Source organism: Lygodium microphyllum, chromosome 2 (assembly GCF_053477565.2).
Source record: "Lygodium microphyllum isolate KBCC chromosome 2, Lygodium_microphyllum_v1.1.10, whole genome shotgun sequence".
NCBI lineage: Eukaryota > Viridiplantae > Streptophyta > Polypodiopsida > Schizaeales > Lygodiaceae > Lygodium > Lygodium microphyllum.
In genome coordinates, this window is record NC_141136.1 from 78047710 (window position 1) to 78073958 (window position 26249).

A 26249-nucleotide genomic window follows, 5' to 3' on the forward strand; every position below is an offset into this window, starting at 1 on the left:
CTTAAAATCTCATTATTAGTGTATCAATGACATCTCTTTTACACACACACACACACACACACACAAATCTCCATGACTCAAGTCTATTGCTTGCTTAAGCACATAAACATAATCTCCATGACTCAAGTGTATTGCTTGCTCTTCAGCACATAAACATAATGTGTGTGTGTGTGTGTGTGTGTGTGTGTGTGTGTGTGTGTGTGTGTGTGTGCAAATTTGAGACACATGTATTGCCACAAGCCGTTCGAGAAGTGGGGGATTGATTTTGTGGGTCCCATTGATCCACCTACTAGATGGAAGCAAAACAGGTAGTGGTGCTACAAAGAAGCATCTTGCATTCATGAAAAATGGGGAGTGAAGTTGAACTAGTTTTACAAAGCAAATAGCCATTGATTTTGACATTAGTTACCTATGCTTATGGAGAATGTTTGTGGGCTGTGGCATTCCATGCTTTCCATGTGATGTGAAAATGCTAGCTAGGCTAAGCATTTGGGATGCTATATTTTAAGCTTATAAGCAGTGGTTGTAGGAAGAACAATAAACAAGTTACAAGTGATTATGATAAAGGAACGATATGATGGGTGGAGAGTGCCACCAATAGTATGTTCCCTAACTCCTACGATGGAGGGAAGTACCATTAACATGCTCCCTATTTCATAACCTTGATTCTTTTGCATACCATCACCACCACCACCTCTTCTTCTTCTTCTTCTTCTTCTTCTACTTAAGCTAGGCTTTATAGCAACTAGTTGCGACAATGGAGTAGGTCTATGAGTAAGGAAAGGCTAGCAAAGAGCACAATCTTCGGGAGAAATGCAAGCTAAGTTGTAGGAGGAGACAATGTGTTGAATGAGAGCTCCATCCATGACTAATAGGCCATCGACCTACTTATCCAATATCATCGTTATGATGCTCATCTTCTTACAAGCTCAACATCGTTAACCTATTTATCCATCATCATCATCATCATCTTGATCTTCTTCTTCTTCTTCAACAAGATCAAATTTACCTTCTTTGATGGTATTAACCCTTCGAGTTACAAAGAACGACAATATGGATCAGGGGAAGCGGCAAGCCCGCAATGCATCGACATTCGTGCAGGACGTAGATGAAGAGAAGCAGCAGCGGCAGCAAGCTGCATCGACAAGGAATTATGAATACGAATCAGATCAGATGAAGGCGTTGAGGGAGGAGCGGCTGAGAGGGGAGGCGAGGCAGGTGAGGGAGGAGGCGGGGAGGCTGGAGGAGAGGCAGGCGAGGAACCGAGGGGAGATCTACAACCTCTTCAGCCTCTACATGCTCTTCCAGGGGATCATCATCTCGGCGGTCTTCGCGGCGGGGCCCGCGGCCAGCGAGCGCACGTGCCGCGTTTGGTGGGTCCCGTTCACGCTGGGCCTGATCGCGTCGGTGAGCCTGGCGTGGGCCATCCTGGACCGCACCCTCGATGCCGCCCGCACCGCCTCCAACCTTCACGCCGCCCTCCGCTCCCTCCAGGCCATAGAGAGCGCCTCCGGCGGCGGCGCACCCACCACCCTCCTCGGTGTCAGCTTTGAAGTCCAGCCTCCCGCCACCCCGCCGCAGACCCCCACTACCGTCGACCAGGACGTCCGCCTTAACGGACTCTGCGGCGGCTTGCTCGCCAACGTCGCATGGCGGGATTGCGTCCTCTCCTACATCTGGGGCACGCTCATCCTCTCCACCATCTTCTCCGCCATCGTCTTGGCCTCTTGCAGGCTTGTTCTATGTGACTGATATATGGTGCGTCTATGTGACTGATATATATAGCGGTTCGAATCACATCAAATGGACTACAGTTCATTCCTACATATTATTAGCTCAAATTGACTAAAGCTCAAAGTGAGAGTCCAGTCTTGTTGTACTCGTTTCGCTAGCACTCTCCTGGAGGCCTCTCTTTCTCTAGCCTCATCGTGGCCTCTTGCAAGCTTGATTTATGCCATTAATATTAAGGGCATGCCATGTATGTCTTTTTGTAAGCTTTGATATATGCAATTAAGGATGCGCTTTGAAACGCACTATTAGACTCACTTGAGAGTCCATGTTGATGAATGCCTTAATGTGTTTTTTATAACATTGAATGCCATGTGGCATTCACATGCTATGGCACATGCCTTGTTGTAACAACTCAAAACATCACTAATAAAACATCTTTTCTCTTTTCTATATATTATTGAGAGCTTTGCTTTCGAGGCCCCAAACCAATGAGAAGGCTCTCAAGCCTATGTAGCACAAGGAGAATGAGTTTGGTATTCAAGAAATAAATATGGCTTTTTTTTAAGGGGTCAGTGGGGGTTATATTTATTTTCTATCGTTTTTCCTACCCAATAGAACACATGTACACACACATACTCTCTCTCTCTCTCTCTCTCTCTATATATATATATATATATATATATATATATATATATATATATATATATATATATATTTTTTTCTAATTGAATATAGGATATAGGATATACATAGACATGATTATACATACGTAAATATATATGTGAGAGAAAAAATGGAGAGAGAGAGAATGGATACATGCTACTCTCCCTTTCTGTGATCATTTTTGCATCTTGCAACACTCAAACTAGAGTGTGTAATATATTAAGGGTACTTCCTTTCATTTTCATGCTTTCTTCCTTCATTTTATTACTTCTCTCTCGCAAAGACATAGACACGCACACATAGAGAAAAGAAAAAGGCGTGATTTTAAAATTTTAATGTGTTTTTAATCTTCTTTTTTTACTTGTTTGTGGATGAGAGAGAGAGAGATAGAGAGAGTGTGTGTGGTGTGTGTGTGTGCACTTGTGTTTTTCTATGAGGAATTTACAAATAATACTGCTACAATATAAGAAAATAAAATTTTCAATTGGTTCCATTAGAGTGAAATGAAGCATGTGCATGACTACATCAAACGAAGAGGCAATTATTATCTCACAGCTTCAAAGAGACTATGATGAACATAAGCAAAGAAACGAGCTCTAAAGGGAAGGGTGCCACCTATTACCTGCAAAATCAAAAAAGTATATTATTACTAAGAACTAGATAATTAGGCCTACATTGCAATTTTCAAAGATTGCTATCCCACTCACTTAATATTGCAATAAGATTACATTGTTCATGTCCATGATAATACTTGATGGGTTTGTCTACACAACTTGCTAAAAGCAAGGATAAAGAAAAGCAAAATTTGGCTATCGTTAGCTTATATAGGCCTTCAGCCAAGTTGAATAGCTTTTGACATAATGGGCTCTGCTTTTCAATACCCAAAAAACCAAGATATCTCTTAATTAAGATGTATGGGTTGAGCTTCTTATGAGCAAAAGGGTTTGGGGATGGATGCCATTCCCATACTATTGATAGGTGAATCTATAGTCAAGGTTCTAGATGAGGAAATTTTTTTCATAATACTAAATAAATTAGGCAACAAGAAATCATTCATGGGGTAAAATATACAATAGATGCTAACAGTGAATACAATATTAGTCGAGGGAGGGATCAAATTATCAAAGTATGGGGTTTAGGGGACGAAATCTCTTATAGTAATTAGAGTAAAATTATGTGCAAATTTTATGTTTTATTACACTTGACCATTTTAAATAAGGTCCAAGAGGGATGGGAGTGGGATTGTAAAAATAAAAATAAAAATCCATAATGCAAAGCCATTGATTAGCCAAATTACAAGCAAGGCAACATGCTAAATGCTACACCCCATCACCAATACATGATAGATGAACTTTAAAATGATGGTATTTCATTGCATCAATATATACTACTTATAGCAGTTGATAAAGAAAGAAGACATTGATTTATATACATATTTTTCTTGGAAATCTTTGTTTTATTCAACATGATATGGCTAAGACATTTAGGGAACCACTTTGCATAAACAACCAAAATATAATGGCAATTTATTTATTTACCCTAGATCCTAAACCTATAAGAAAGAGTTAGAGTATATTAACTATGGTAGGGTTAGAGCACTATAATTTGGATAAATAAACAACCATTTTTAGATGTAGTTACTATTGAGATAGCAAGTTCAACATGTGTGGACATTGATGATAGACCGCTTAGTTAGATAGGCCTACATGCCTATACTTAGTAGGCCAGTGGTCATTATGATCCTCACATAGACACTAACTCATCACTGATCATTTTAGTTATATCTACCTACAACTGGCATGGTTATAGCACCACAGTCGGTTAGTATAGTCAATTATGTATTGTTTGACTTAGTAGGCCACTTTTCTTTATATTGTCTCTTATCTATACTTTTTGTACATTGCATTTTGAGAGAAAGAAATAAGAAAAACTAGCAAGAAAAGGTTTTAGCCTCCATCTCTCATGTCTTGTATATGTTTGTTGGTGCAATAGCTTAAGCAAGTACCCCTACCACGGGATTCGTGACATGATATCATAGCAATGCCACTAAGAAAGGCTACTTTTGAAAGATGTAGTGAAACAGGAGAAAGAATTTAAGCAAGCAAGCAATTATTAAGAAACTCTCATGTTCTATCTCTCTTTCCCTTGGATAGTGCATACAAAGGACAAAGCAACATAGTAAGATTTAAAAGGCATAGAAAGAATAAAATGCAAAAGATAATATATTGGCTATCAATAGTCATTGATAATACTATGTTGGGGCAAACACAATATTAGTGATTTTGGGAATCTCTCAATTTTCATTTTTTGAATACTAAAAAGGTGACACCCGAATAACATGCCCATAAGTTTCTCAAAACCATACGATGTGACCTATCATTGGAAAGCACTTAAAAAATGGAATCTATTGAGCTATAGAACATTCAATTTGGAGTTATACTATTCAAGTTATGAAAAATCCAAGGATTTGACCATGTGTCCCAAGCTTATGGCAAATTCCCATATTCCCCAATATGGTGTTGGCATATAAAAAATAAAAAAACTTCACATGTAGGACAATATTCAAGAATATATTTTTAGCAATAAATACAAGGGCATGGAAGATTCAACTCAAGCAAGAGTTGAATACCTTGAAGAAAGAAAATATATTTGTAAATGAGTATATTTTGAAGGTGAGAAGAATTGCAGATTTCTTAGTAGCTATTGGTGCAATACTTGATGATGATGATTTAGTTTCATCTACTTTGGGTGGCCTTAGTAATGAGAAGGACTAAAAACCATTTGTTACTTTTGTGTATGTATGAAAATCATTTTCAAATTTTGATGAGTTGATCTCTCTCATGATTGATCACTGAAGAGATCAATATGCAGGGTGAATCATCTGAAAGAAGTGGTAAACAATTCCAAGCATGTTATTCAAGTTCAGGAAGGGAACCTAGCGGATCCTCTTCAAGAGGCAATGGTATGGGACATGCTAGTGGTAACTAGCAAAATAGGTTAAATCAACAATTTGGTGACATGTAGATTTCAAGATGTCATGGTAATTCTAAAGGCATAGGGAGCCCTAGAGGAAGAGCTGAATGGAAGAACAAAGGTTCTAATAATTCTAGAAAATTTTGTCATTACTATGAAAGAACATGTCATATTGCAACCCATTGTTTTGATAAAAAGGATGCATTTACAGAGGCAAGTTATAGCAAGAAAATTATCTATCATCTTAAAGAAAGAATGATCATAAAAATAAGTGTGTGTTTGTTGTGCAACATATGATAAATGATGTTACAGGAAAGGGTACATGTGATGATGTATGGTATGTCGAATTTGGTATGTCTAATTATATGACTGGCTATGATGAATGATTTGGAGAGATACAAGATTTACAAAGTTTAAGTTATGTAGAGACAGATGATGATTCATGTCATCTGATTTTATATATTGAAAATGTTTCTTTGTCCTTGCATGATGGTCAAACAAACTATTTGTCAAATGTTTTATATATCCATTTATCACAAAGAATTTGGTATTTGCTAGTTGAATGGTAGAGAAAGGGTTGCAAGTTAGATTTCATGCAAAGGGTTGTTTTGTTGAAGACCTTAACACTAGTCTTGTAAGTTTTAGCGGCTCAAATCCTATTTCATTATATTTAAAATAATATATACATATGATATCGAAATTGGATACAACTTTCCCAACATTGTAAGGTGGTAGAGTAGAAGATTTAAAACGATTTTCAAGTGAAAACTCATTTTCTATAAATATTGGATTCTCAAAAGTGTATAAAATTTTGTTAAAACCAACACTCAATAATGCTATTTGAACCTCTTAAAAAAGTTGACAATTTTTATCTTATTTAAAATCTCTTAATGGGAATACATATTGTACATATCAAAGTACTTTTCATGAATGTTTTTAGTGTGATAAAAAAATTTCTGACATGGTTTTGATTAGAAACACTAAGATTTTTCGACTCTTTGTAGAAATAGTCTTAAAGATGAATAGAAAGGTATACACTTACTGTATTTTTTTTACCCATTCTTTTTTTAAAAAAAAATTTCTATCTTGTGTTGGTCACATTTCCCTAAGACTATTTCTTTTTAAACTTTCTCATTGATGAGAAATGGATTTTTTTGTAGAGGGTCCAAATTGCCAAATAGTGGCTTTTTTGCTACAAGATTAGTGTTATCAATAAGTACAAGTTGATTGCAAAAGAAAGTAAAGTTGGCCACATGTGACTGTTGGAATCCTTGCTATAAATACTGCTATGTATGCTAAAGAAAATATATGGTTGGCATTGAAATATGGCATAAACATATTGGACGCGCAAATCTGCAAAGGTTGAAATTAATGCAGTCCAAAGGGTTGGTTATAGGTTTAGCTACATTTAGAGTTATAGAATTACAGAAAGTTTATAAACCATGTTAGTTTGGGAAGTAGGCAAGGGAATTTTTTTCACATGACAAAGATGTAAGCAAGAATATACTTGATATCGTGCATAAAGATATTTGGGGGCCTACTTAGAACGTATCTCTTAGTGGAAATAAGTATCTTATTACATTCATTGATGATTGCTCTAAAAAACTTTGGGTATATTTCATGAAGGAAAAGAGTGAAGTGTTTGAGCACTTTAAAACTTTCAAGGTTATTGTTGAAAAAGAAATAGGCTTAAAAGTTAAGTGCTTGAGGTCAGATGGAGGGGAAGAATACATCTATAATGAGTTTAGTGACTTTTTGAGGTCTCATGGAATAAATCGATAGCTTACATGTAGGTGTACCCCATAACAAAATGGAGTTATAAAAAGAAAAATAGACATATTGCAAAACTTGCACATGCATTGACAGCTAAGAAAAGTATACCCAAATATTTTTTATATGAGGATGTTCATACTGATATCTACATTATGAACAAGTCTCCCCAAGCTATAGTTCATGGTGGTATGGCGCCTTGAAGAATGTTTTATATGCAAGAAACGTGATGCATCATACTGAAAGGCGTTTGGTTGTATTATATATGTTCATATGCTTAATGAGTTAAGGATATTCTTTCATTTGATACTATACTAAGTAGAAATATCATTATTATAACTATATTAGTGGTGAGTCTTGTGTAAGAAATGATGTTATTTTTTATGGGATGAGTTGTTGTTACATATCTATTGGAGATGCATTGGATGATGTTAATGATCTTGATAGTTATGTTAGGAAAAAAAGTAGAAATCACAAACTCTTAGTAGTCTAGAGACATCATCTAGCAGTATATCTATAGGAAATCCTTGGTTTGGGAGACTAAGGAGTAGTCCCACATCTTCAGCTACAACTACTAGTGTTGCAAGTAATGACAAAGGAAAGAAGAAAGTGTCAAATGGTAAGAATGCATCTACTAGTCATGTAGTTCTTGCTTAGGGGATTCACTACATGCATATCCTCTATATAATGTGTATTCAATGTCTATTTATAAATGTCCTTATCTATAATTTTTTCTTGAATAAAACACAATCTATTTTTATTCAATCTATAAATAACATATTTATATGATACCCTTGTGTATGTAAAAAATATTTAAAAGTAGTATTTTTGAAACGCCTTATTTTGAACTTACATGATACACATATATTCATGAACGATCCCCTCCCCCCAAAAAGATTTTTTTATGGTGATTCTAGTGGCTTAGAGAGTTTAGATAATGAGCATGGTATTCCTTAAATCATGACACTAGGTGTACAAAGAACACATGGTAATGTAAAGGCTCCATTGAGTGATCCAATGGTATCTGGTCTAGCAAGGTGAGATACCCTATTAAGAGGTTTGGTTTTTAGGGTTATATAACTCACCATTATGCTTATATGGTAAAGGTAGTTGATTATGTTTAGCCCACTCATTTTGAGAAGGCTATTGGCATGCTCATTGGGATGCATTAATGAATGAGGAGATGGCTATATTAGAGGCCAACAAGACTTGGGATCTAGTACCATTGTCCAAAGGAAAGAAAGCTATTTGTTGTAAGTGGTTCTACAAAATAAAACATAATGCAGATGGAGCTATTAGCAAGTATAAGAAGGCAAGGCTAGTTGCAAAAGGCTATGCATACAATTATGGCATAGATTATGAAGAGACATTCACTCCAGCTAGGATGGCAACTATTAGACGTGTGATTGCTTTTGCAACAATAAAGGCTGGAGTTTACAGCAAATGGATATGAAAAATACATTCTTATATGGTGATTTTCAAGAAGAGGTGTGTATAGAGCAACCAACAGGTTATGAGGATTTAGAGCATCCCACATATATATGTAGGTTAAAGGATGCACTCTATGGGGGGCTGAAAAAAGCACCTAGAGCATGGTCTAACAAGATTGGAGAGAATCTTATCAAGATTGTATTTTATGTTTTAGATGCAAATGACTCACTTTATGTGAGGAAGAGTGATGTCAGTTTGGTTATCATAGTCATCTATGTGGATGACTTGATTATTACAAGTGATAGTGATAGTGGGATTGTTAATGGCAAGGATCTTTTGAAGCAAAAGTTTGAGATGAAAAATTTCAGTGAGCTAAGGTACTTTCTTGGCATTTACATGATTAGATGTGCTAATGCTATATGGCTATTCCAAAGACAGTATAGCTTTGATATGTTATCCAAGTATGGTATGACGGATGTAAGCCTCTTTTAGTGCCAGTGGAGCAAAATCTAAATTTGACTGCTAATGTTATGGATGAGATAGAAGACCCTACTATGATGCGTAGATTGGATACTGTATGCGCGCATAGTGAATGTTGGAAGGTCCCCAAGAACAAAGAACTCTACAAACCTTCATAATTTCAAGTACAAAGGAAAAAACAAATTGGCACAACATGAGACAAAAAGACAAATTGGATGCAACCTCCCCCCATGCCTTGTGTGAGCGCTCCACAAGGCATGTATTTATATATTTATTTATCTTCAAGCCCAAAAATAGCTCACTTTACAAATAGCATGCTTTTGCTTTTGCGTTTGCATTTGCCCAAATATAGAGTACGGCGTTTGGGTGTCCAAAAGTCAGGTTGTGCCCAAACACAAATATCAAATAATGAAATATTTAACCAAGTGCCTATATGCATACAAGATAATAAATGTTTTATCAAGTGCTTTAATAAATAAACATACTTAAATAAATATTGGTGCCATACCTTTAGTGATAAGGCGTTGTCGAAGGATTTGCCAAAGCAAAGCAAAGTCGTGTCTACAGAAGACCTTGACTAATTTTCAGGATAGAAGATCAATCATACGAATAAGTAAGATGAGAGGATTTGTGAGCAGTACCAACCAAAGGATGGATCCATGGACCCACAGTCTTAACAATAAACCCACAGGGAAATAACTGATCTTGTCAAAGCAAGAGTTTGTGAATCTTATCAGAAATGATGCAGCCTCCAAACAGTTTACAATTCTGTGCCATTTAGTATCTGCATAAGAAAATATCGTGATCTACAACAGTTTGTCATCAGTGTAGAACACACCATGTCCTCCTGTGCTTGATTCATGTTGCTACTACCCATCTCATGTTCATGTCCTCCATATTTAATGTTGCAGGATATCAATCCTATCAAAACATACACTGTCTGTGACTAGTTCAGAACTGCCTGGTCTCTACTTCTCACAACCAGGTCACCATCTTGTGGTAAAGCAGTTTCAACCATTACTGTGGACAGCTCTTCAGCATCCAGAACTATTACAACAGATTTAAATGTGCACAAGTGGATGCCTACAAAAAGGCAGTTACAGCAGACCCCAATGTGCATAGCTGAATACTGACAAAAAGGTTACTCACAGTGTCTCTGAGAACTCACTTGTCCTCAGTCAAAAGCTCAGACTTTAGTTTAAGTATAGCTAGCATGCCCCAAAAGAACTTCAAGCAAAAGGGTTCTTGTAAGCCTCCTTGTTTGCCTGAGCATTGACATTGTCTAGAGCACCGGTTCCATGCTCCCGAATGTACTGCTCCAATGACTCACGAGCTTGCGGGTTCAATAGTTCCAAGAATTTCCTTTGCGACTCACTCAAGCTCCTCTTGAATGCTGCTTCCTGCTTCAGGAGCTTCCCTCGTATCAGCCACTCATACACATGATGGGCTCCTCGAAAAGGGGAAAGTAAGGATCCAGTATGTGATGACAGTTTCAATAAGTTCCAGAAAGGTATCCATGCAAAAACAAGGGCTGCCACAATCTCGACAAAGGTCAAGGAAGAGTACAGGATCCAGTATGTGAGCCACTGTTGATCATCCTCTTTCGACTCACTTTCGATGGCCTGGACTGATGCATACAAAGGATAGAGAAGCATCAGCAGGGGCCAGCAGAGCAGCCATGGGCCAAGCGCAATGCAAGATTTTCAAGGGAAACGATGGCATCAGCTCCTTGATAAAAAGGAGCCCTCAATTCAAACATCCTGGAGAGCTTCGCCAAAGCCTGAGTATGGGAACTCTCTTCCTCTGATTCTCCTAATAAAGGTCGAGATCCTGTCCCAACAGCTACTACCCTTTCTGCCAATGCCTCCAATGGCACATCAAGAAAGACAGTTAAACCATGCCTGAGATAATTCCAGTTATCAGGTCGCACAACAATGCCCCCCACCAGTTGCAACCACCAAATGGTCCCTATATCATAGATTCCTCAAGACCTCCGTCTCAGCATCCCTGTATTCGTTGCTTTTTTTCCCCCTTCAGACTAATAAAGCGGCCCCCAAATTGGCTTTTCTTCCCACCAGAAAAGCGGCCCCTTTCTGTGGCATGTTGAAGAGCCAAGAGAAATATGATCACGTGGAGGGAGTTTATTATTACACTACAATGTTGAACCTGATGCTTTCTTTTCTGAACCCTTTGTTCTTCAGATAGCCATCATAAAAGGTAAAAAGCATGGATAAAGTGCTCAGGAACATATGTAGGACTCCTCAACCGCTCAATTGGCCGGCATTCCAAAGCATCATTACCCGGATCTCAGTCATGTCTTCCATGGCATACCGAACACCCTCACGGCCCAGCCCAGATTCCTTGATGCTACCATAAGGCTGAGAATCTATCCTCATGCTAGGGACGTCATTGATGCATACGCCTCCCACATCTAGTTACTCGAATGCATAGAAATCCTTGTTTATATCACTGACAAATACTCCAGCCTCCATTTCAGGATGTACCCCCTCCAAGATAGTGGCATCGTAGAATGCTCCATCACGGTTTCCTCCGGTTAAAACTCTATGAAAGAGGACTTGTCACCATACACTTGTGAATTGATAAAATACACAATATAATATCATACCTGGCTCCATGATCGACAGCTTTGTTTACCCATGACTCAATACGTTTTGCTTATGATTTAGCAATGATAGGACCAATGAAGGTGTCTTCATCTAGAGGGTCGCCCTTTTTGAGCTTCGAAGTTGCTTCCACTAGTCTGTTCTTTAGTGAAATCCATGTTCAACATATCCTGCAATTAGAGCTGTCCACGAAATTACATTATGGACTGAGAGCTTGTCAAAAATATCTTAGGCATCCAAAAGTAAGCCACATTGTGCATATAATCCAACAAGTGTATTAGCAATAGGAAGATCTTGTTCAAATCCTTTTAAACCAATCTCCATGTGAATGACTTGGCCCTTACTCAAATCTTTCATGCACATAGAAGCTTTCAAGGCACAAGCAATAGTGACAACATCTGGACAGACACCCTCTAATTGCATGTGATGATAAAAAGCAAGTGCCTTGACAAATAGTCCATGTTTAGCATATCCTGTCATAAGTATCATCCAGGATACGACATCCTGATCTGACATATTGTCAAATACTTCTTGGGCTTTTTCAAGCATACCAGATTTTGCATACATGTCAACCAGAGCATTATTGATAAATTCCTCTTGCTCCAAACCCTCTTCACTATACTGCCTACGCAGAACAAAAGTATAATCACAACAACTAAATATGTACAAAGTATCAAATCCCACACACACAACTTTTGGGTGGATTTCACACCTCGGATGCGCAGCAATACGACAACGTGCACCCATAGTAATTCTTCTAGTCATTTGGATTCACGCCATCACCCGGTGCTACCCAACGCCATCGTCGCTTGCTCTACACAATTGTTAAAAAATAATTAAATAAAACCCAACAAAAGTGAATAGCTAGCAGTCTTCTTCAGCTACAAAATAATTAAATTGGTTGGAACTCTATCTTAACCTTAATTTAATTTGAGTGCACACTCTAAACTTGTAAACATCTATTAATTTGATATGTATTTTATGGAATCACCCTCTATGGAATCACTAAGGTGCACATTAAATTAATCTAACATCTAAAAGGGTAGCTGTCCCTATCAACTTCTCACACGAGGAATCCACCTTGTGTGCGAGCCCTGGCAAATAAATAGTTCCTCACGGAATCCACCGTGGAATATGCCTCCTCCTGGCATCATACCCCCGAGGTGGGATAGCAATTATCCTCAATTGCTATTAGCTCAATGTGGAGCAAGCAATGAGGGGTAAACACTTAGGTCACAGGCATGTATCCATTGGACCTCTTCAACAAAATGATTTTTAAACTTAACCAAATATCTAGAATATCTACGGCTAGTTCTAGTGGTCATAAAGTCAATGTCTAGAATAGCTTCATGTTCAAGGATTTCAGTTTCTTCTTCTAACAAAGGGGGATTTTCATAGACAAGGTGGATAGGTAATTGGCCTCTAAAAGGTAGTAACAAACTGATATGAAAAGTATTATGGATCTTCCAATGTTTGGGTAGTTCTAATTTAAATGCATTGTCATTGATCTTGTGAATTATCTTGAAAGGTCCATAAAACCTAGGTGTTAATTTAACAACAGGGTGTTTCTCAACACTTTTCAATCTTCTCTTTTCAATCCGTAACCAAACATAATCACTGACATTGAAACTCATGGCTTGTCTTTTCTTATTAGCTTTTTTAGAGTATGATTGCTGGGCTTTCACAATCATATCTTTAACTTGAACAAAAATAGTAGCATGTGTATTGGCAATATCATCAACAACTTTAACTTTATTCGACAATGATGTAACAAGTGTAGGCAATCTATGTCCATAATGAGTAGCTGTGTGTGGTATATTATTGTATGTAAATTGAAGTAGATATAAATGTGTGTCCCATGTTTGTGGTTTTGAAATTGTGTATGCACACAAAAGATCTAGAATTGTACTATTAGTAGCTTCTGTGTGTCCATTGGTTTCAGGATGGAATGTAGATGAGAAATCGATCTTAGTACCCAAATTAGCAAACAAAGTAGTCTAAAAATTATTACAAAATCTAGAATCACGATAAAAAATAATAACTTTTGGCAAACCATGATTAGGAAAAACAATCTTAAAAAACAATTGTGTAGTTTGAGATGCAATTAATGTCTTCTTGCATGTTAGAAAATATGCTTGTTTACTAAATCAATCTACTATAGTTCAAATCATATCATGATTAGCTTGTGTATTAGTCAAACAAGTTATAAAATCCATTGAAATATGTTCCCATGGATGGTCAGGAATTGGTAAAGGCATTAACAAACCATATTGCTTACCATTGTGTTGCTTAACTCTTTGGCAAATTAAACACTTAGAAACAAAGATAGAAACATCACATTCCATTTGTGGCCAATAAAAATCTTCAACCAATGTTCTTAAAGTGAAAATAATACCTCTATGACCTTGATATGGAGAATAACGAATTTCGTGTAGCACAAATGATCTAAATTGAACAGTGACACACAATTTTTTCTCATAAAACATAAATCCATCAGAGTAAGACAAAGAATCAATTGGAATCCAACTATTAGCAACTAATTTGTTCCAATCAACTTGAAAACTGGGGTCATGGTCATAGGTATCCTTCATAGGAGTAAGGGAATCAAAGGATAGAATAGAAATATTATGGATACTTGGTCTTCTACTCAATGCATCGACAAAATTTTTTTCTCTTCCTAGTTGATATTGGATAAGTGGATGAAAATTTTGAATGAAAGAAGCCCATTTAATATGGCAGTCAAAAATTTGTGGCTGACTAAGGAGATGTTTGATACTTTGCTTGGTCAGTTTTAATCATAAATTCGAATCCCATCAGATAGTGTTTCCATTGATGTAAGGCTTGAACTACAACTAACAATTCTTTATTATAGGTGGAATACTTCAGCTCAAAAGGTTTAAGTTGGCAACTAGAATAGGCTAAGGGATGTGAATCTTGCATGAGGATAGCTCCTATTTTTGATTCGCTAGCATAAGGACTACTAGGAAGAATGGTTGATTAAAATTAGGTAATTGCAAGACAGGTGCATGTGTTAAAGCATGTTTCAACAAATCAAAAGACTTTTGTTGGTTGTCAAACCAATGATACACAACACCTTTCTTTAACAATTTCATCAAAGGCAATGCAAACAATCAAAAATTTCTCACAAATTTTCTATAAAAGCTCGCAAGGACTAAGAAAGAATGTAACTCATGCATATTTTTAGGGATTGGTCAATTCAAAATTGCCTCTATCTTTTTAGGATCAACCCAAATACCATCAAAAGAAATAATGTGACCTAAGTATTCAATCTGGGTTTGGAAAAATTCACTCTTGTCATGGTTAGCATACAATTGATTCTCTTTCAATAATTTGAAAACTAAAGATAGATGTTCACAATGCTCATTCTCATCCTTATTGAAAACCAAAATATCATCAAAGAAAAAATCACACAATTCTGATACTTCAAAAATATATGATTCATCATACGACTGAATGTAGATGGTGCATTGGTCAAACTGAAAGGCATAACAAGAAATTCATAATGACCAAACTGAGTTCTTAATGCAGTCTTAAAAATATCAGGTGTATCAAAGTGTACTTGATGATATCCAAATTTGAGATCTATCTTGCTAAAAATAGTTTCCCCTTGTAGTTTATCCATGAGGTCATCTACCATAGGGATTGGATATCTATTCTTAACAGTGATTTTGTTTAGGTCACGATAGTCAATGCACATCCTATAGGCATTATTTTTCTTCTTAACTAATAGGACAAGTGCAGTAAAATGAGAACTACTGGGCCTAATGGTCCTCGATTCAACAATTCTTCAACTTGTGTTTTGATTTTTTTTGTTCAATTTGATTATGTTTATAAGGTGCTTTACATGGTGGTTGAGAACCTATGATTAAATCTATTTTATGGTCTTCAGGATGCATAGGTGGTAAATCAGTAGCACAATAATCTTTAAATTGTGAAAGAAATTGTGCATGCCTAGGATACATCTGATTTTCCTTAGCTTCAATTTCATTCGCCTATACTTAACATGATTTACGACCTTTTCTCAATGCACGTTTAGCCTGTGTGTGACTAAGCAGTGGAAAATTATCAAAGGTGTGCAATCCATATAATGTGATTTGGTTTTCGTTAAAATAAATTTTCATGAAATGTGTGAAATAATCTATGTCAAGGTTATATTTGTGATGCCAAGGCATTCCTAAAATAATATCACTAGCTTGCAAAGGCAAAACCACGAAATTTTTGTACTCAATATAATCACTGATTTTAATCTTTAAATCATGCACTTATTATGTACCATTGTATCTAGTGCCAAAGAATGCAACCTTTATGAGATAATGAGTTGAAACTATAGATAAATGCAATTCTTTTACCAACTTTACGAAAATAAAATCATGCATGCTTCCACTATCATGCAAAATAATCTTTTCTTGACCATGCACAAAACATTTTATTGTTAATAACGAATGAGGATTTGGCATACCTAGTAAAGTATCTGAAGCATCACCAATATCATCATCATCTTCAATGAAGTATGGCATATCTTCATGGTCCTCGTCATCAGTTGCTCCCAAGTGATTGATTTGAATAGCTTGCTTCTCGGACTGACAGTTTGCTGCTAAGTGTCCAAGCTGCTGACACTTGTAGCAAACCATAGGCTTTGCTTTGGAGACATTGTTGGTAAGGGCTAGAAGTTTGGGTGTATTGGGATTCGGTTGGAGGGAAGGATTAGGGTTTTGATTAGTAGTTGATGGTAATGCAAGAGATCGAGTCCAAGGTTTACGGAAAGAAGAAGGAACAAAGTGATTTTGATTCAATTTTCAAAAATTAGAATTGAATTTCTTTGTACCAAATTCGAAAGTTGTTGTGGTCACTTTTCTCATCCATGAATTTTATCCTCTGCATCATGCGCTAAAGAAATCACATCCTCCAAATTCTTTGGATTGAACATATTCACTTCCACATAGAAGTGGCTAAGAAAACCGGACATATACTTGCACTTGTGGGTTGCCTCAGGAACATCTTCAAGCATTTGAAGTTAAAGTAAGGCACTCCAGAAACGCTCAGTGTATTGTGGGATGGATTCATGATCTCTTTGTTGCAGGAGATCCCACTATTTGATGGCTTTCTCATGGAATTGAGGCAGAAGGAAATTTTACAAAAATTTCTTTTGAAAGGATTCCCAAGTAGAGGGACAATCAACACTCTTGCGGACAACAATCCACCATAATTATACTCTGTCTGCTAGATGGTTAGTGACACATTTAAGTTCATCTTTTTCAACATATTGCTCTTCATGAAAATAGTTGTCAAACTAACTAATGAAAAGCAAGAGCAATTTCACCATCACGTTGCCCATTAAAAGTGCATAATTTAAAAATTCTTTTACTTATCTTGGTCCCTTTCCCAAGAGCCTGTGCATTGAGCGTCGTGTCAATAGTACGTTGAACGACATCTTTAAGTTGCGCTCCATTTTTGCTCGACAATGGATTGTTGAAGTGTAGTCAATTGTGCTTGCAAGTTTTGATGTTCCCTTCACTCTTCTTGAAGTTGCATCATGATTAGATTCAATTTCTGTTCCATAGTCAACTCTGAAAAATCGCCTTCGCCCATAAAATCATCCATGTTATGATTCAATATCCTAGATTTGATTGAAGATCCATCACTCGTCCTCTAGTCACGTGTGAATAAAATCACCATGAACTTGCTTTGTTTATTAATATGCTTTTTGCTTTTAAGATCTTGCTTTTCTCGGGTACGGCAATTAAAAACGGTCTTCTTCCAAGTAAAATAGTCTTCCACGTAAACTGTGTGTGACAACCTATTTGCTATAAATCCATTCAGCAAAGTTGCAGGTGGGAACAGGGGCTTAGTGAAGTTTCAAAACTGGTTTGGAAGTACCACAGTATGAACACCTGCTATGTAAAATATTCATAATTAAACTTTAAGCTTTAGATTAAGCTTAATAGCTTAGGCTTTTTTAAAAGCTTAAGAAATTTGAAATGATCTATTTAGGACAATGGCATGCGTTTGCTAGAATCGACGTCAATGAGTACATGCTCCTGCCACGATTTGTTAAGTTTATAGAGCTTGTGCTCCCTTTAAGCTTCTTTAGCTTAGATAAACTCAAACTTGATAAATTCTTGTTTGCTTCTTTGTGAGAAAAAACAACTTGCAGAAGAAACTTTTTCAATGGTCCTCCGCATCATGCGTGTGGTCCTTTGTGATCAGAGGGTACAGTAGGGGTTTTTTCACTGCCATGAACACATCTATGCTGTCAATTCAGCCTGTAGAGCTCCTTCGTTCTAGGAGCTTTGCCTTTGCACGAGATGGCAAGTGATTGGAAGCTCTTGATCTTAGCTTCTCTTTGATACCATTGGTGCATAGATTAGATGTTATATGCGCACATAGTGAATGCCGAAATGTCCCCAAGAATAAAGAACTCTATAAACCTTCAGAATTTCAAGTACAAAGCAAAAAGAAAATTAGCACGACATGAGACAAAAATGCAAATTGGATGCAATCTCCCGCCATGCCTTGTGTGAGAGCTCCACAAAGCATGTATTTATAGATTTATTTATCTTCAAGCCCAAAAATACCCACTTTACAAATAGCATGCTTTTGCTTTTGTGTTTGCGTTTTTCCAAATATAGAGTAAGGCATTTGGGCATCGAAAAGTTAAATTGTGCCCAAATACAAATATCAAATAATGAAATATTTAACCAAGCGCCTGTGCACATACAAGATAGTAAATGTTTTGTCAAGTGCTTTAATAAATAAGTGCACTTAAATAAATATTGGCGCCACACCTTTAGTGATAAGGCCTTTGAAGCTGGATTCATGCCATCACCCAGTGCTACCCAATGCCATCGCCGCCTGCTCTACACATCAACTGAAGCATTCACAATTATCAAAAAATAATTAAATAAAACCCAGCAAAAGTGAATACCTAGCAGTCTTCAGCTACAAAATAATTAAATAGGTTGGAACTATGTCGTCCTAACCTTTATTTAATGTGAGTGCACACTCTAAACTCGTAAACATCTATTAATTTAATATGTATTTTATGGAATCACCCACTATGGAATCACCCACGTGCACATTAAATTAATGTGACGCCCGAAAAGGACAAGTATCCCTGTCAACTTCTCGCACGAGGAAAACACCTTGTGTATGAGCCCTAGCAAATAAATAGTTCCTCATGGAATCCACTATGGAATATGCCTCCTTGCATCATACTATGTTCAGGAAGATAGGAGCGATTTGGATCTATATGATTATCATCACAAGGCTAGACTTGAGTTATGTTGTTAGACTTGTGAATTAATTTATGCAGGTACTTAGAAAGCTTCATTTGGATCTAGTCAGATGCTTATTGAGGTATATGAAGTCCACCTTGCATTATGGACTTTTTTATTAGGCAAGTAAGGATATACAAGTGTTTGGGTACACAGATGCAGATTAGGCTAGTAGAAAATCTAATAAAAGATCTACCAATGGATTCATATATTTTCTTAGTAGTGCAGCAATTGCTTGGAGCAACAAAAGCAACCAACGATTGATTATATAAGGTGGTATGGCTACAAAAACTCTTTGGTGATTTGGATATGCAAGGTGATTGTCCAATTCTCATTCATTGTGACAGCATGACCAATATACAGTTGGCTAAGAATCCAATGTTCCATGCTAGGACAAAAGACATTGAGGTGCATTACCATTTTATGAGAGAGGAGGTACTTGCAAGAGGGATGGATATGATATATTTCAACACATAGAATTAGATAGCTAACATTTTCACGAAGGCATTCGGTACAAATAGGCTTCAAAAATTTTGATGCTTACTTGGAGTTATAGAGATATACTTAAGCTTGAGGGGGAATGTTGAGATGGCAAGCTGAGTATGTGTGGACATTGATGATGGACAGCTTGGTTAGGTAGGTCTACACATCTACACTTAGCACATCCGTGATCATGATGATCATTACATGGCCACTAACTTATCACTTTTTATATTTGGTTGGTTACACCTATCTACAATAGTTATAGCACTAGTCAATTATGCACTATTTGACTTAGTAGGCCACTTTTCTTTATATTATATATTATCTATACTTTGTATATATTGCATTGTGAGAGAAAGAAAAAACCAATAAGAAAATGTTTTGGCATCTATCTCTCTTCTTGTATTATTGAGTGAGCTTTCTCTTGTGTATATTGTGTATGTTTGATGCAATAGCTTAAGAAAGTCCCCCACCACATCATTTGTGATAGTTATCAATGTGGCATGACAAAATAAGAGCCAAAAAGAGAGAGCATGAGTACACATGGTATATTCTAATTTCAAAAATTAGCTTCAAGGTTAATATGCATATCACCACATTAATAAGGTATTGAGTAATTCAAAATATCATCGTGGATAGCATACCATTAGATATATGCATAGGAATTTCCAATAGATTGCTATTGTCCAAATGCTATATTAATTGCTATACTTAGATCAGCAGAGGAGGAGGTAAATATGCTAGCCACCAATGGGGTCTAAGGATTCCATAGCTTCACTTGTAATAAGTGGTGATATGATTTAATCCTCATAGCCCCATGCTAGATGGAACACATAGTACTTATAGGCTATAGTTGAAGACTAGTGCGGGTGTCATCATATTGACCATGGCAGCTGCAATAGTATGTGTAATTGGCATAGAAGTAGCTATCTTTATGGTAGCCAAGCAATAGGCCACAATTCCCTATGGAAGAAAGCATATCCATGTAGAGTATCACTCAATTAACGCACGCTTGGGTGGCATGGGCTAGGTCCCAAGGTACCCACCAAAGCTATTTACAAGTAGTTATCTAAGCTAGTAGAGGCCCGATATGAGTAGGGAGAGATTAGATTTCAAATATGTTGGAGTGTGTCTCCAAAGACATGCTTTTTCAAAGCCATGAGTAGCAAACCTTTCCACAAGTAGTTTGATTTGGGTATAGACTTTTGGTGATGAGTTGTTAGAATGAAGGATTGGCCTGATTTGAGAGAGAATGACTTGTGGGAATGATCCAATGGTCTATTACTACTTATGTGTATGTGACTAATGCATTTGAATGGCAACTTTTTCTTTTTGTGGTGGATACAAGTGCCCATTATCAAATAGAGGAAAATGTTAAGAGAGTGAGTAGTGGTGGATACAAGTGCCCATTATCAAATAGAGGAAAATGTTTTTGGAGAGGTCAAATTGTAGTGGGAGGCCAAGGTGAAAATATGGGAGATATTTGTTGGCCTAAGAATACAAATGGGTTAGGCACATTGATTAAGAGTAAATCATTATAAAATCAGAAGGCATGTAAAAATTCAAATGATCATACCTCATAGATGATACAATCTTGAGTAAGTTACTCATGAATATATGTGTGCATCACGTGGATTCAAAAAAATGTATTTTTAAAATACAATTTTTATACATTTTTTACCTACAAAAAGGTGTATATAAGTGTGTTATTTACAGCTTGAATAGAAAAGGGTTATGTTTTATTCAAGAAAAATCCACAAATAAGGATATTTATAAATAAGTTTTGAATGCACATGATGTAGATAATATACATATAGTAACTTTCCCGAGGATGCAATTTGTTTACATAATTGATATTTGAAGAAGCTAAGGTAAAGATTGCACCATGGCAGGGAGCTATTGAATTCCATAGGAATGCCACAACATTGTCTCTTGGTGATACTGGATAGCATAATAAAATTAATGTCAACTATCCAAGCATTAAGGTCCATAGCTTCTACAAGTGAAAATGAAATTTGGTTATCTTTAGCTTTGTTAGTCCATCTTGCTTTTTTAGAGGCAAGGTCGATAGTCAAGAAGAAATCTCTTTTGTGAGAAAAAACAAGAGTAAATATCTTTTTTATTATTGTAATGAGTCCAAATTCCTCACGGTGTAGGATATTCTCATAGAATTTTATTAATATTAGTTAAGCTAGTTGGAGATGGGTTGGAAAAGGTTGATAAAGACATCATGAATGGAGTCAACCAACCAAAATGATTGAATGTAGATTCTAGAGGTAAGGAAAACATATTCATTGAGAATGCCTAAGAGTTCCATCAAAATTAAAAGGTGGAGAGAGAGTGAAAATACAAGCAGTAAGAGAGAAGTAAGAGCTATAGATGTTCAAGCAAGAGAGATAAGAAGGTATGTGGGAACTCCAACAGTCACAATGTGTGACCTATCTTTCATTATTCTATTATCATGTAAAGAATAAAAAATAAAGTGACAATGACGAGTAGTCGCCACCTACAACGTACAAGTGTATGGGCAATAAGTACAATAAAATGTAGGTGGCTAGACATAGGTGACCTTTAATCCCAAATAATCTGCCACGTAAAGGCGAGTGTGTCTAAGTGTGGAGAAAACAAGAAAAAAGTGACAAAGTACAATGTGTACATATAAATACAGCATGGTGAGGAATAGACATCATCTCATCCTATGCCGATCATCTTCCTAAGGAAGGAGTAACGTTCTACTAGGAGACTTTTACTTAGTAGATCCGCAAGACTCTCATCAATCACCTCTCTGATGAAGTGATAACAGATCTCAATGTGATTGGTCTTTGTATGAAAGACATAATTATGTACCAATTGAACAGCACTCATACAATCCGCATGTAATGTAGGAGTCATATTCATACCAAGTCTACCATTGCTAGATGGCCTAACCATAGGTCCTCATTGGTTGTAATCTACTTAGCCTCGATAATAGACAAGTCCGTGCATTTCTACACCCTAGATATTCAAGAAATAGCACCTCCAACAAAATTGAAATCATAGCTAGAGGTATGGAATTTCTACTATTTGTATGTCCTTCATGATTAGAGTTTGTATAGCCCACAACTCCAATATCCTAGCCACTATTAAAAATGCACATATTTGCAGTGCCCTTATTAAGGTAACTTATGATACCCTTCACAACCTCCCAATGTTGCTTGCTAAGTGTCACCATATAACAAGCCACAACTCCTACTACAAATGTTATGTCACATCTACTTTATATTGTGGAATACATTAAGTTGTCCACGACAAATGCATATGGCATCTTGGCCATCTCAACCTTCTCATCATCCAATCAAGGATAATCTTCCTGATTAATCTTCACATTGGAAGCTAATGGGCAACCAATAGCCTTACCACCTAGCATATGGAGCCGCTTAGGGACTTTTTGAATGCACTCCTTCTATGACAAGTAGAGGAGTCCCTTAGAGTGATAGCGCACAGTAAGCATACAAAGTATGTGAGAGGCACACCCCATGTCCTTCATCTCAAAGCTCTTCTTGATTTGAGTTTTCAAAGTATCCAGCTCATCATGAGTACTCCCAGTAATCAACATATCATCAACATACAACACCAAAATGGTAAGGCTACCATTAGGGGCCTTTTGCATGTGTAAAGACATAGATCCATAGTTACAGAAGTAACCCTGTGAATGTATAAATGCATCAAACTTATGATAACATTCTCTAGGTGCCTACTTAAGTCTATTAACACTCTTTCTCAACTTGCATACTAGGTGTTCCCTACCCTTTTCTTCAAAGCCCTTAGGCTATTATACATAAATGTCCTCATGCAAGTCCCCATATGAGAGATACATTTTTACATCTATCTAGTACAAGTCTATATTTATTTTCACAACCAAGGTCAATACCAGGTGAAGGGTTGTTATCTTGACTATAGGGGAGAATATCTCATCAAAGTCAAATCCCTTCTCTTGCTTGAAATCTTAGAAATCAATATGGCCTTATATGCTAGCTTAGGGTGACCAAGGATACTCTTTAACTTGTGTACACACTTTCATTGCAATGCATCTTTCCCATTGAGCAAAGCAACTAAATCCTATGTATGATTTTTTAATAGTTAATCATACTCAATCTACATGGCTTTCTTCCAAGAGTGACTATCACCTCTACACATAGCATCCTCATAAGTAAGGGGCTCACCAAAATCTCTCACCATGACATAATGCATAGAGGGCTCAAAACAATCAAGAGTACATGAGGCTCTAATGGAGCATCTCAAGACTAGCTATGGGTCATGTATGGCGGCCTATACTCTTTATCTTATATCATGATCCTACACAACAAGGGGATCTTGGGTCATATTAGGAAAAAAATGAACTCACAAATGGGCCTTTTAGCCACCCCCTTTCTCCTCCTTAAAACAAGGAAAATAGGAGAGAAGAATAGTAAAATAATCCTCTTCTCTCTCCACTTTTGCAATCTCATTTTACCTTTTTTATATTATCTACAAAGATATACTCAAATTCCTCCTCTCTCCTCATCCAAGAAGTCTTTTTCAACCAAATTTTATATTAAAAAGAGAGTTAGTTATGGGAGTGTGGTGCTTCGTTTTCAATGCAAAATGATTAGTAGATACAAGATAATTGATTTTTTAATTGAAAACAAGGAAAATGAAATTTTGGAAGTTTCTTTTAAGATATTTTGGGGATCTTTTATATTCTAGCTTTTGGTAAAAAAAACAAACCAACTAGTCAAATTTCGTGGTTTTTGGAGATGTTTTTGGAGGTAAAATAGAAATGTCTAAAATACGAAAAGTCTTGGATATCCCTACCCCCTCTGAGCTAGTTTCCCCCATATTTATACTCTCTCATGGCTCTATTGTGGCCTCTTCTCTGTGTTTATGCAACCTTCATTAACAGAGTGAACTACTTGCACCCTCCTTTCCCTTGGCACCTTTGTGTGCCTCTCTGTGCCTCTCCACTCTACCTCCTGTGACAACCAAGTAGGCTCCCCATTTTTATTAATAGTAAAATGAATACAGAAAAGAAGGAGCTGCATATTGAGGTAGATATTGAATATGCCCCATTATTCAAAAGAACCCAGCGTACCAATGTCAACCCTCAGGTTTTGCAAAGTTACAGAGAAATGAGATTGAAACATGTGGATTTGTGGGTTGATGGGGGAATCTACCCAATTGACCCCTTAAACAATAGATCTCCAACTTTCTCAGGAATCACAAATTTGTTGAAGTATGTGTGCGAGGGTGAAAATGGGTTACTCGGTTATACTAGGCGGCTTAATGATCAGGCGTTCAAAGTATTTACAACTTGCCAAGTAACCATAAAAAATTATCATGATGTGATTGCTACACATCAACTTCATATACAACAGCTCATAGGACAAGTGGTACAATTGAATGACACTATAATTCAACAAAACAATCAAATTATTTCAATGCAGGACACTATCCATGACATTGGTATCTCATATAGGAGACAAATGCACAATTGGACGACTTGAGAAAGATCAACAGCAAGCTAACACAAGAGCACAAATGAAAGAAGAAGCCAATCAATCAGTTAATTGTGAATAGCGGCTAATGGAAGCAACGTATCAAAGTGTGTAAGGTAGCTCAAAAAGAGAACCTAGGTGAGGGTGAGGTTGGATAATGTATTAGTAGATTGCTAAAGGCAAGTACATTGGAAAACTCTTTGAGCAATCCTAAGTTTAAGATTGTGAAGGAAAAGGTGATTGAGTGCACATTAAAAGATGTGTCAAATGAGTTATTAGCTGTGGATGCACAATCTATTTGTGACAAGGCCGATATTAGCACAACGACTTACTCAAAGATATTCAAAGGTGTGAAGGCTGGGTTTGGTCGTGTGCTCAAGGGAAATAGAATCGTACCTCTTCCTCAACCTTCAAAGTTAATAGAAGCCTGATAGCAACCTAATACAAAGGTTTTGGAGCTGATAGGAGATCCCATGCATGTTCAATGCGTGGAAACACTAAAGGTTGGGACTAAAAATACATATGAGGTGAAGTTCACCGAACTCAACAATTACTATTTAGATTTGTACAAGGTGCAGTCGGCAATGGTAATGTACTACAATATGTCTATTGAGGAATGTAATGGAAAATTTTAGTTTTTTATAAAATTAGATGAAAGTGAGATCGTCAAAGGAGTAAAGCTTGAAAGAGTTAGTGTAACTTTGATGAATAGAGCTTTATAATTCGACAAGAATAACCCGGGGAACTTTAGTGTTCAACCTGAGCACCATGTGTGGTGGCTCACTACATTTGAAGTTCCTAAGGAAACATTTAAGGTGCTACAGTTGTTCTTTATGCACACAAGCATTCCAAGAATCATCGAACATCAGGAACATGGTGAGATGCTCTCAATTGAAGGGTATGGTCAATACTTGGTTGAATGGCATCTTGCAAGAGACTTGAAAACTTTAAAATGCATGTGTGGAATCTCCAATGGTGCAAATCTCGTGCAAATACAAAGAATCCATGCCTATATTGCTTGACAGATAGGGTGGAAGAAAAGGACGGAAAGAAGAATTGGCAAAGGGTGACATGTGCTGCACCAACATGCAATAGAGAAGATCCCACTTGGAAGCCCATCTTTAACATTCCACTGGATCGTATTTACATTTGTTCATTGCATGCTTTTGTCATAATCATGGAGAAGCTTGTATGTGAATACATTTGCTTTGCTTATAGGATGCAACCAAAAAAAGAAGCCATTGCAACATGGGGGAATGTGGAGCGAGTGCTATAAAAAATTGGGC

At 36.8% G+C, this 26249-nt stretch overlaps 1 protein-coding gene across 1 annotated transcript; it reads left to right on the forward strand.

Annotated features, from left to right (window-relative positions):
* The first annotated feature begins 336 nt into the window (after positions 1 to 336).
* LOC148039919 (uncharacterized) lies at positions 337 to 2174 on the forward strand. The gene has a single exon (XM_087665827.1). It carries the CDS (start codon positions 1018 to 1020, stop codon positions 1750 to 1752), a length of 735 nt encoding a protein of 244 aa, XP_087521953.1. The 5' UTR covers positions 337 to 1017; the 3' UTR covers positions 1753 to 2174.
* The last annotated feature ends 24075 nt before the right edge of the window (positions 2175 to 26249 follow it).